The sequence below is a fragment of the Castor canadensis genome, chromosome 2 (assembly GCF_047511655.1).
Source record: "Castor canadensis chromosome 2, mCasCan1.hap1v2, whole genome shotgun sequence".
Lineage (NCBI taxonomy): Eukaryota > Metazoa > Chordata > Mammalia > Rodentia > Castoridae > Castor > Castor canadensis.
Genome location: NC_133387.1, coordinates 40,610,896 through 40,622,671, shown reverse-complemented (window position 1 = coordinate 40,622,671; position 11,776 = coordinate 40,610,896). Strand labels below are relative to the sequence as shown.

Genomic DNA, 11,776 nt, shown 5'->3' with positions numbered 1-11,776 from the left:
GAGGGCTTTTGCCCAAGGCCCTTCTAGTAGGCCCCACCTCTTAAAGTCTCCACTTCCTCCAAATAGGGTCAAGCTCAAGCTATGCACCAAATCTTTGTCACAGGATCTTTGCTGAACACTTATTCAAATGATAGCAACTATGGTGGTAAAATAAGGGACAGGTATCTCAGGCATTTTAAGGTTCTTTTCATACATAAACACAATGAAAAAGTAAATCTTTTAAAATCAAAATGTTTCATTATTTCTTCCCCCTTACCTAGGAATAGTATAAGTTAGAGCAACAGAAAAACTTGAGGGGGAAGAAACAGACAAAAACATAGTATTTTTTGTCAATGAAAAGTAATGGCTTTGATCTCTGGAATGTAGTCAAAAGCAACAAGACACCAACCTTCAGTGCGTCTTGTGTCAGCTCATTGTTGGCCCCACAACACCAGTCCTGTTCCTTTTTAGGGCTTGGGAACTGCTTCCCAGAATCCCCTTCTGTATGAGTTTTCCAAGGAGAAGACTCGCTTTAGAGCTGGGAGATGGAAATGAAGGGGAAGCTATTAGGTTTTTTTTCCCGCAGGTGTTTTCTGTTAGGCGCTTGGATATATGAACCATTCACAGGCGCCTTGCAGCACAATTTTGAGAATGACCCACTTTGCCTGAGAGAGTAGGTGCTAAATTTTGAAGATACTTGAATACTAGAGCAGCTCCAGGAAAGCTTCTGGAAAGTAAACACTTGGTGCCTTGGGTGACATTTTTCACATCATCCTCTCCAAACTTGACCAGCTACTTTTCTGACCTTTAGCTCTCCATTCTCAGGCCCAGTTCCAGCAGACCTGTGAGTCCCTAATTCTGCATTAAACACCATGTATCTGAGTGACATCAAGTGACTCATGACCCCTGATAGTACAGATATAGTCACAATTAGGACTGAGAAAATATTCAGTTTATTAAATATTGTGCATGATTGGAATATTAGATACATATCACAATGTGTAAATATCAAATCACATTTCAAAGTTAAATTAGATCACCCGAACTTCCTTTTTCTTTTCTGTAACAATGGCAACTAAAATCATTCCATATTTTATTAGTTTCTTTGCTCTTTATAATGATGTGCAAATAAACTTCAAGAGTTCTCTTCAACTGAATAGTTTCGGTTCTTATGATACAGCCTTGTAATTCATATACTTGATGTTAACACTCAGTGATGTTTTATCTGTAGTAGGAAGAAGGAAATCAAGTTTTAACAAATAGTAGCAAGTCCTTTAACCCTTACTCATTTTCTCCCTTCTTCCCTCTGGCATGATACATAAAGCTATTTTGGTGATGTCTGCCACTACACTTGATACTGTTTTCATAAAACTGGAAATTAGTCAAGATCAGATTTAAAGGTCAAAGCAGTTGCGACTGAAAGGAGCTTGCATAATACATGGTCCCATTTTGGGAAACTATTATGTTCAAGAAACATTCACAATCAATTGAACACACACATACATATTGGTGTATTGGGGTTTGAACTCAGAGCTTTGCACTTGGGAGGCAGACATTCTACCACTTGAGCCAAGCCTTCTGCCCTTTTTTGCTCTGGCTATTTTAGAGATAAGATCTCGTTTTTTTTGCCCAGGCTGGCCTGGACCACAATCTTCTTATTTATGCTCCCCACATAGCTGAGATGACAGACACACACCACCGTGTCCAGTTATTAGTTGAGATGAGGGTCTTGCAAACTTTTTGCTGGTGTTGGTTTTGAGCTATGATCCTCCCAATCTCAAGCCTTCCAGGATTATAGGAGTGAGCTATCAGTTACCAACTACCACTTAATTGTTTTATATCATCTGGGAAAGATTGTAGATCACAATGCACTGTAACATTTCTCTTATGTCTCATTCCCTATTCTTTTCCTTCTCCACCTCCCTGTACTCCTCTATTCACTGCAATAAATAATAACAAACTCTTACATAGTGCTTGCTACATACCAGACACAGTTCTAGGTACTTCATATATATTCAGTACTGCCAAATAGTACAGATGAGGAAACTAAGGCTAAAATGAGTTAAATAACTTGTTCAGGGTCACAGAGCAAACTAGTAGCAAGGTCAATGGTAAGCGCACCCAGCAGTTAACAAAAGATTAGATGCTGCTCAAAGCTTTTTACCAAACCACCCATTCTTCCTTCATCCAGTTTCCCTTTGCTCTGTGTCTTTTGTCTCTTAGCCATGAATTCTCTATTTTATTGAAATTCTAAGCAGTCCAATCAGTATCTTTCTTTTATCCATTGATATGATTCCAGATCCAGTCTGAGAAGCAATACTAATGTAGATGAAGTACAGATCATAGGAGGGAGGATTCAGATGTTAAAGAAAAATAGAACACAGAGAGGAGGGTAGTTTAGTACTGTGAAAGTAGAGTTAAAAAGCTTTTGAGGCCATGGGTTTTCTGTGCCATAGAAAGCTCAAGTAAAATTAATGTATTTAGGCTGTCTTCACACCTGGAGAACACGAGCTTTTATTTTTATTTCTCTCAATAATATCTAATCAAGTAAGTACTGAATAAGTTTTGCTTCCTGATTTTCAAACCATAAACCAATTATGATTCTGTTATTTTCAGATCACATGTGTGAACACCACACATCTAGACTGATTCAGTAATCCATTATCAATCTTCAAGTAGAAAAAAATTTTAAAACATTTTTCAAATTAATAGCATTCCAGGACACTTAGATATTCATGACTTTTGAAGTATAAATAGAATATTATCATTTTTAAATTGAAACTCCTATAGATTAATGTTAAGGCATTTGTGAGGGGTCTGATGCTGCTGCAGTGTGTGTGTGTGTCTGTGTGTCTGTGTGTGATCATAACAACTATCCTGGGATGTGTAGGAATTAGTACTGAAGAAATACATTGGCTGTTGATACTTGGAAATTTAACAGTACAGACCAAACAGAATATGGTATAATCTTACATACAGAAATATCATCCCCAGAACTTTTGAAATAGGTGTTTGATAGCACTGGTTTTACAACTAAGTAAGGAATAATTTCAGAAACTCCTAAAAAGTCTCTATTTTTTCCTTTGATTCTTTGATTTTGAAAAACAAAGAAATCCTAGTTTTAATAATAAGAAGAGTTTTATTTGTCTAGAAATGGATTTTGGCAAATAAAGAGAAAAAATTCTGTCAGAGAAAATAATGAGAATAGATATGGCTTCAGTGGCATATGACCCACTGAAAATGTTCAGGGCCACCCCCAAATCAATAAAGCAGTAATTCGCTAACGTGAAGTGTAAATGTAGTTATGGTCCTATGGCTCAAACCCAGGGCCTTGCTCACACTAGACAAGCACTCTACCAGTGAGTTACATCCCCAGCCCAAAGTGGGATGATGGCTAGTATTTTGATATAGCATTTGACAAAAATATAAATTAGTAGTGTCTTATGTTCATATCATAGAATATTTAATGTTTCAGCTCCAATGTCATGAAATCCTGTAATATACTTTACAACTATATTTATACATTGAAATTTCCCCAAATTTTATATAATAGGATAACACTAGGGCCTAGGAGTCTGGCTTAGTGGTACAGCATTTGCTTAGCATGTGTAAGGTCCTGAGTTTGAGCCCCAATAGTTGAGGGGGAAAAAGATAACTCTAAAATAGTACTAGAATTATATTATTTTTGATTTTAGAGATAAATATTTAATCTTTGTATTTTTTATTTGGGAAATAAAACATTAACAGTAGTCAATTACTAACTACAAGAAACATTAAAATGTCAAGATCTAATATTTACTTTCTCTTTAAAATTTAAAGTACCTGTATTTTCTTTTCACATTTGACTCCAAAATATCCGGAGCGGCACAAACACACATTGGGAGATGCACATCTGCCACCATAAAGACACTTTTGAGTACAAATTGCTGCAATACAAAAATGTTTATAATTCTCACTTTTTGAAATGGAATGCTTGTGACATATTGTATTTTGTGGTCTAAAGCTATTTCCTGATTGGAACACTATTGTAGCTCTAACAAGTTATTACATTACCCAATGTATACATGCATCAAGAAGATACCACAGTATTCCAGATATGTACAATTTCTATGTGACACTTAAAAAGAAATATGTGAACATTGACCAAAAAAGAATAAAAATAATGTGAGCCACACATGCAATTTTTAATTTTCTAGTGGCATTGGAGTAGAAAAGAAGCAGGTGGGAAAAATGAATCTACTAATGACCAACTATGAGTGGATCCAATCTATGCACTCTCATTGTTCAGAACACACACACACACACACACACACACACACACCAGAAAAGGATTGCAAATTTTATGCCAGCCTTGGCCACATAATAGGAACCTGTCTCAAAACATTTTTTTGTAAGAAACAATTCACTAGTGTTGTGTATATGAAAAAATCAATTTTATATACCATCACTGACAACTTAATGTGAATAGAAGTTTCTAATGGAAACTTCTTAAATACATTTATATTGTCTGTATGAGAAATTTCTTCTTTGAAATCTCTCCAAGAAAATTCTTTGTTTGTTTGTTTTGAGATAGGGTTTTGCTACATAGTCCAGGCTGGTCTCAAACCCATGAAACTCCTGCTTGTATATCCTGAGTGCTGGGATTACAGTAGTTTACCCCATCCCAGGCCTTCTCCCAAGACAATTCTAAAAATCTATCTATCTATCATCTACCTATCTAACTTATCTATCTATCTATCCATCTAATCTATCTGTAGAGAAAAATGCTTACAATGCTTATAAACAATTAAAATGTTCAATATAATAGGAAATGTCAAATGAATTATGGTATTTATATTGGGAAATTTAGCATATCACTTAAAATTATGGTGTTTTAGGACATAGTAAACATTTTAAGTAATCTTGAATGAAAATCAGCATACTTCAAAGTTATATACAATATATTTAGTTTTCATCAGAGTGATATTACTTGGATATATCATATTTAAAGTTTGCACAATTCAAGAGTAATATACCCTTTGATATAAATGCAGCACTGACAGGCTGCTCCTGGGTAGATGTGGAATGCACAAGTGTTCCACAGCAAAGGAAGCACCATTCATGTCACATAAGTTGAATAGTTATTGCAACAAATTTCCAGCAGGTGGCAGTAACTATCTAGATGGTGGTGTCACTATATGGGAGTTTCTGGACAGTTGGTTATAAAAAGCATTCTGAGGAAAGTTCTTTGTTTTTTAAAAATAATCACATAATGGTGATAAAGGCAGAAACAGAGTGCACAGTTTCAGGCTGTGCTCAGAGAGGTTCAACCTATAGCTATGAACTCACTATGTAGATCAGGAAGGCCTCGAACTCATAAGCCTCCTGCCTCAAAGTCTCCAGTGCTGAGATTACAGGCATGCACCACCAAGTCCAATTTTTAAAAAATATTTTCTCATTATTATCTCTCATGGGCCAGACAGACCTCTCTCCAGAATGAATAACCCAAATTAAAGTTGATAGCTCTTCGATTCTAGCATTTTATCATACCGAACTTACAATCAGAATTATGAATTTTTGAGCACACATTTCTTATATAAGTACTAGTACTTAATGCACTTTCATATGTTTTTCTTTGATAACAAATGTAAAATTATAATAGAAATTGCTAGTAAGAGTCAAAATTACATGCAAAATTTCTAATGTATGAAAACAACAATATACTTCAAAAGACATTAAAAAGGAAGTCATGTATTTCTAATAAAAGTCATGATCATGCTACAACTGTGAACTTCAATTTACAGCACACTTAGCCACCAGTTTGAAATTATGTAATTATTGGTTATTTGAAAACATTTTGGAGGACTTAAAGTTTTTCCATTAAGCTCGGCTTTGTTAATATTTCCAAATATTATTTCATGTTTTCATAAATTTCACAATTGCATAAACTTGATTGTGCTTTATGTCTTGAGATTTATAACTAAAAATAGATGGAAATACATAAATTACTGAAACAATAACAGTAACAGAAATTAACTCTTAGTGGTGAAATTTGGAGTGGATTTTTTCTGTTTTCCTATTTTTTCTAAGTTTTCCATGGTAAATACTATTATGTTATAGCGTGAAATATTTAAACTTCTGTATATTAAAATATTTTTGGCCTACCTGAGGAAACTTCAGTGACAACCCAACTACCATAGTTTACAACTATGTCACAAAAATCTAAACACATTATGCAATACTTTCTTATTTTGTTTGTTTTGCTTTATTTTATTCTATTTTAATTTATTTTAGCAAAGGAGATTTTATTCTTGGTCAAGAACAGATGTGGGAGATGAACTTCTCATTTTCTTCTTCTAAATTGATATAAAGCAGGATAAGATTTTATTTCTAAAACCATTTTTTAAAAAGCGTGCCAAAAGATTTTCCACTATGGATTTCTCCCTAAGCTGCATTTTAATTATTATATCAGGTTCAGATTCAGAACACATAGTGGAAAAACATGCTTACGTGTTTGACACTGCACTCCTTCCCAGGAGGAAGGACAGTGACAGATGCTGGGAGCGATGCATTCACCACCATTTTTACATTTCTGAAAGCAGACAGCTGCAAATACAAATGTGAACACATTAAAATTTAATTACTGGCCAAACCCAATCATTAACCACAAAAATTTTCATTAAAGAAAACAAAGAAACAGTTTAAAGCCAAAGATTAAAAGGTCTTTCCCCTTTAACATTTTATCAAAACACCTTCCAAGGTCACTATTTGTCCTTTTTGTCCTCTTTTTAAATTAGTGTTTATTAATTGTTCAAAGGGGTCTCATTGTGACATTTCCATAAATGTATATAATGTACTTTGATCGAATTCACCCAATCTGTTACTCTTTCTTATCCTCCCTTTATAAACAATTTTAAAGGGTTTTACTATTTTGATTTCACGCATGCGTATGAAGTACTTCAATCATATTTGCGCCCCATCCTCTCATTCATCCTCCCTGTTCCTGCTGGTTCCCACCCTCAAACCATCCTCCCATTTTACCCTAGTGTCAGTCATTTCTTTTTTAGGTCTAGATTTTTTGTATGTTACTACCTGCTCTTGTATGTGCTTTTAATGGTTGTACAGTGTTCCGTGGTGCTTTATGATTTAACTTTTTCCCAGTTGTTGGACATATACGCTGCTGCTCATTTTTCAGTTTGATTAATGTGGCACAGTAGCTTCTAATTTTAAGTAATAATTTTACACAAAGGAGAAAAGTGAAACATTTGCACGAAGAGAGCCACCATCATCTCAGAACCTAACCAGACTGAAAGGTGGTGGAGCTCCACCTTTGAAGGTCTTGTGTTGAAGTGGAGACACGGAATCAGTGGTTATTTTCAAACCCCGTGACTTCTACTTCAGATAAGGAGACCAGAACTTAAGGCTTGTTATTTATCTTGACAAATGTAGTTGGAAAAAAAAAGAAAATCTGTATCCTGTCTTTCTCTGCTAACCATGAAAAACGAAGTTGGAGAACTTTGCCTTTTACTTTCTATTTCAAAAAGATATGTCCTAAAGCAGGATTAAATAAACAAAAATGAAAATAAGGAAAATGCTCTTTGTCTTAAATTCTGCATTATGTCCCCACAAAGGACGTAGGCTTTAACATTTTAAGAGATATCTCAAATATTACTCTTACGTGTGTTGCATCTTTTCCCACTCCAACCAGAAGGGCAAGAACAAAGGTTTGGTCCCACACATTTTCCTCCATTCATGCACACAGGATCACAGATACCTTAAGGTAGAAGCATGAAATATCAGTCCTTAAACAGCAATAATTTTGTGTTTGCTTTCCCTGTACTTTGCAAATATTGTTAGTGGTGTCTTACTTTTTTGGCATCTCCTTCCAGTGTATCCTTCACGACAGATGCACACATTATTTCTCACACAGCGGCCACCATTCTTACAGGGAGGGTGACAGATAGCTAAAAGGACACATGGCAGCAACACGTGAATATTACATATCCAATTATTATATATTACTTATTGCATCATGTGCTTGTTATCTATGGAGCCATAAGGCAGAGGAATGTGCGATTAAAATAAAAGATCACAGCTGCAAGTCATTAAGACTGTGCTTTCTGAATCATAAAATACAATGCTTATAGCCCTAAGCTACGAGTGGGTTAGCATGATTTGGAGTGTATTGGCGAAGTATTCAAAACAAATGTAGTCTTCGGTATTATAGTACGTGCATTATAACCTTATGCTTTTCCACACTGCAAAGTAAAGCAAGAAATGCTCTGAACAAAAGCAAGAAAACAAGTTAAAGCCTAGCTCAAAAGAAGAGTGTATTTGCTCTTGTAGAACTGAGACAAATCTCAACAATACGTCACATGATGTAACAAAAGTGTCAGGAAATCTTTAAAATTAGCTTTCCAACACCTAGAAAGGTGAGGCAGAGTTATATGATGGTTTCTGTGAATACTGGGTAAATATCTTTGTAATATCGAATCCCTTGCTATATTAAGAATATTTGCTAGAAATTTAGAATACAATTTAGTGGTATCTTCTATTAGAGGATTATTATTGCTTCATGTTTCTTTTGATTGTGTGTGTGTGTGTTTTGAGACAGGGTCTCTTTAGGTAGCCAAGGTTGGTCTTGAACTCCCAACCCTCCTGCTTCTGTCTCCTAAGTAAATGCTGGGATTACTGGTGTGTTCCACTGTTAGCACGCAGTGTTAGCTTGTTGTTTTTATTACATACAGACAAAACTTTCTGGGATTTTTAAATTTAATTTCTCCCCGAATGATAACTAAATGGATTTCTGTTTATATTTTAAAAGTGAATTTCAAATCACAGGTTTTAGTCATGGGCTGCGGGTAGACTGCCAGTGTGAATTAGCCCATCTTTTTCATAGCTGTTTTCATTTTCAAACCCTGTAAGGAAAGTTCCACTGATTTCAAATGGATTTATAAATGAAAACAATGAAACACTTTAAGTACAGAAGCTGTATAACTGGATGCTTTTAGAGAAGGGATAGTTTCCACTATTTTAGGTTGAACATTTTCTGGTTCATGCTTAAGTCTACTTTCTCTAATATTTTGTCAGTACTTTCAAAAAACTTATTTCATAAGGTTTACTAAGCATGTAAAGAAAGCCGTGACAAAAATTTGAGTTTAGATAATAAATGGACTTAGGTTGGGTTATTGATGACCGTTGACAATTTTTCCTTCTTTTTCACTTATGCCATTTGCTTGTGACTTTGTAGTCACCACCCCACTGGAGGTGTAACTTATTTTTTCATCTGATTGTTACTGGGCTTTATCATGTGACTTAATTTGATCCATAGCCAGTAAGCAGACATGATGCATGCAGAAGTTTTAAATATGTGGAGTAGTTTGCCTTGATCTCTTGCTTTCCTGGTGTTTGCTTAAGAATGGCAAATGATAGTCCATGGTGGAAGAGAGGCAGGAGAAACAGTTCAGAGTCAAGCCCACCCAATCTGTAGGACCTACAGGTAAGGGAAGTAAAAGCTTGTTGCTGGCCACTAAGACTTTTGGGATTCTTTGATATGTAGAAAGTGTTTACCAATAAAATAGATCATTATAAGCAGAAGTACAGCTTATTTTTTATTGTTAGTTAAATGCTCTTACATTTTCTGCACTTTATCCTTTACACAATTTAAGATAATTTTTATTTGCTAGCAAAAAGTATTGTTTCCAATACGAAAACACCATAAGGAATACCTATGATTAATACTTTAAAACTTAAAAAGTAAAACCCAAATTGCTTATGGTAGGTGATCTTACTATAATTAGTAATCACTCACAAAAATTTGAGCATAAATATAAATATCACATTTACACAAAAAGCACATATATTTAAAATAATGTATTAAGACAATAAAATTTGGACTTAAACATTCCCTCATAGATGCACATGAGGAAAGGAGTTTTTAGAGAAAACTACCCCTCTTGTGAGAGATTCTACAGGCCCTAGAGGCCCCACAACCAAAAGTGACCCAATTAATTAGGGGATTTTAAGAAGTGAAGTACAGGCCACCAAGCGTGAAAAACTGTGAAAGAGCAGGAAAATCTTATAAAATACCAGAAATGGAATGAAAATGGGATTTAAAGCAAATACTGTGGTATACTGCTGATTTCACGAAGAGTCTAAAAATGAATAATATTAATGTAGTGACATTCTTCTAAATAATTATTGTTTACTTGTGTCTTATTTTCCTTCAAAGTCAGGAATGTTTTTGTTAACTTGTTTTGGATTTTATTTTGAAAACTTTGTAATAAAAATTTTCTTCCAGAAAAGAAGAGGTTAAGAAAATTGGAAGATGTATTTATGCTTCTCTTCAGCCATGTATTTTAAACCTTGCTCATTAATGAACTTTTTGTGATGTATGTATTTTAATTCCTATCTTTGTCTTTTAAAGTTCTACAGCACACAGTATATGTCCTTCATTTTGCCTAAATTTATTCAACTACTTTCAATATGTGTGCCATCTTCCCCTTCCCACCATTTGGGCTCACAACAGATATGATCAAATAATGTCTTGATCAAACTTGAAAGCCAGGAAGTTTGAAGCTTGAAGACTTACAGTGAATGTCCAAATTCCAAATTCCATTCCAGCTTTGTTGCAACTAGTTAATTCTAAACCCTGCTCTCTTCTCAGAAAAATGACCTGTTTTCTGGGTCCTTAAAACAAGGCATATGGTCAAAAGATAATTTTTAGTTCAAGTTAATAATTCAGAGATTCCCTCTTCTTATTCAATAACAGCTGGAACATATTTTTGTGTCTTACACCTTCTGTCAGTAGCATGACAAATGCAAGCTTTTCATTTCCTCATTACATTCTCCACTCAAAACTATACCTACGACTGTCTGGCACAGATTTAGTTATAATCCCTTAGTTTCTAAGATTTGTCTTAACTTGGTCTCCACTTCTGTCTACTTCTCCAACTGACTGCTCAGAGAAAATGAGTTAGTGAAGTCATTCCCTATGCCCAGTACCCTGTGTTTGGGAATGAAAGGCAGGCGCTCTACCACTTGAGCCATGTCCCCAGCCCTTGAGTGATGCTTTCTTCTTTGCTTCAGTATCCTCCTAAGAATCCTAGCCAACTTCCAAACAAAAGAAATATAATTATAAATCAAACTGCGTCATAAAAAGGAAGTTATTAGTTTTAGGAATTCAGTTATGAGGATGCTCTAACATGTTCTTTACTATTATCTACCTTTTGTGTAACTTAAAAATATAGAGATGCAGGAAATGCACTTTTAACTTAATTTGTTATCATTAGTTCCTACCCATGTGCTTACCCTTGAGACATTCCCATTATTCTGAAAAAACCTGTAGCATTAACCAAATGAGGGAAGGTATTAAAATAATGGGTCATGAAGGGGAAAATGATGCATTCCTACGTCTCCACACCATCTTGCATAGTACGTGCATAGATGACTCTTCATAAACACTTAATGAAACTAAAGTCAAGAGAGATCATAGAATAACAATACACAGTAGACTGACAATAAATCAAAAAAAATTTTTTTCAGTGAAGGCAACAAAAGTGACCCTATTTTGTTATAAACTACAAAAGAACATTGACTATCTGTTTCACATCTTGGCTTTACATAACTCCATGAACAGGTGCCAAGGTTGTAACATATGCTGAATAAACAGAACCATTTTCCAAGGCAACTGTAATACATTTACATGCATTGCTCATTTTATGACTATACCTGCAGTATCACAAGAAACGAAGAACACCTTAAATAGTATCATCCCCTTTGAAAGTTGTCTTGAATTTAGATCTGTTGATGTCTAACT

The 11,776-nt window shown here is 34.8% G+C and overlaps 1 protein-coding gene across 1 annotated transcript in view; it reads right to left on the bottom strand.

The window, feature by feature from the left end:
* Window positions 1–909: 909 nt before the first annotated feature.
* The window catches only part of Vwde (von Willebrand factor D and EGF domains), a 78,265-nt gene continuing 67,398 nt past the window's right edge, over window positions 910–11,776 (bottom strand). Inside the window, exons 27-31 of the mRNA XM_074057795.1 lie at window positions 7,827–7,922; window positions 7,637–7,732; window positions 6,469–6,564; window positions 3,802–3,905; window positions 910–1,204 (exon numbers count right to left, since the gene is read on the bottom strand). Coding sequence (XP_073913896.1) covers window positions 1,190–1,204; window positions 3,802–3,905; window positions 6,469–6,564; window positions 7,637–7,732; window positions 7,827–7,922 — 407 coding nt within the window. The 3' untranslated portion in view covers window positions 910–1,189. The remainder of the gene's footprint in view (window positions 1,205–3,801; window positions 3,906–6,468; window positions 6,565–7,636; window positions 7,733–7,826; window positions 7,923–11,776) is intronic.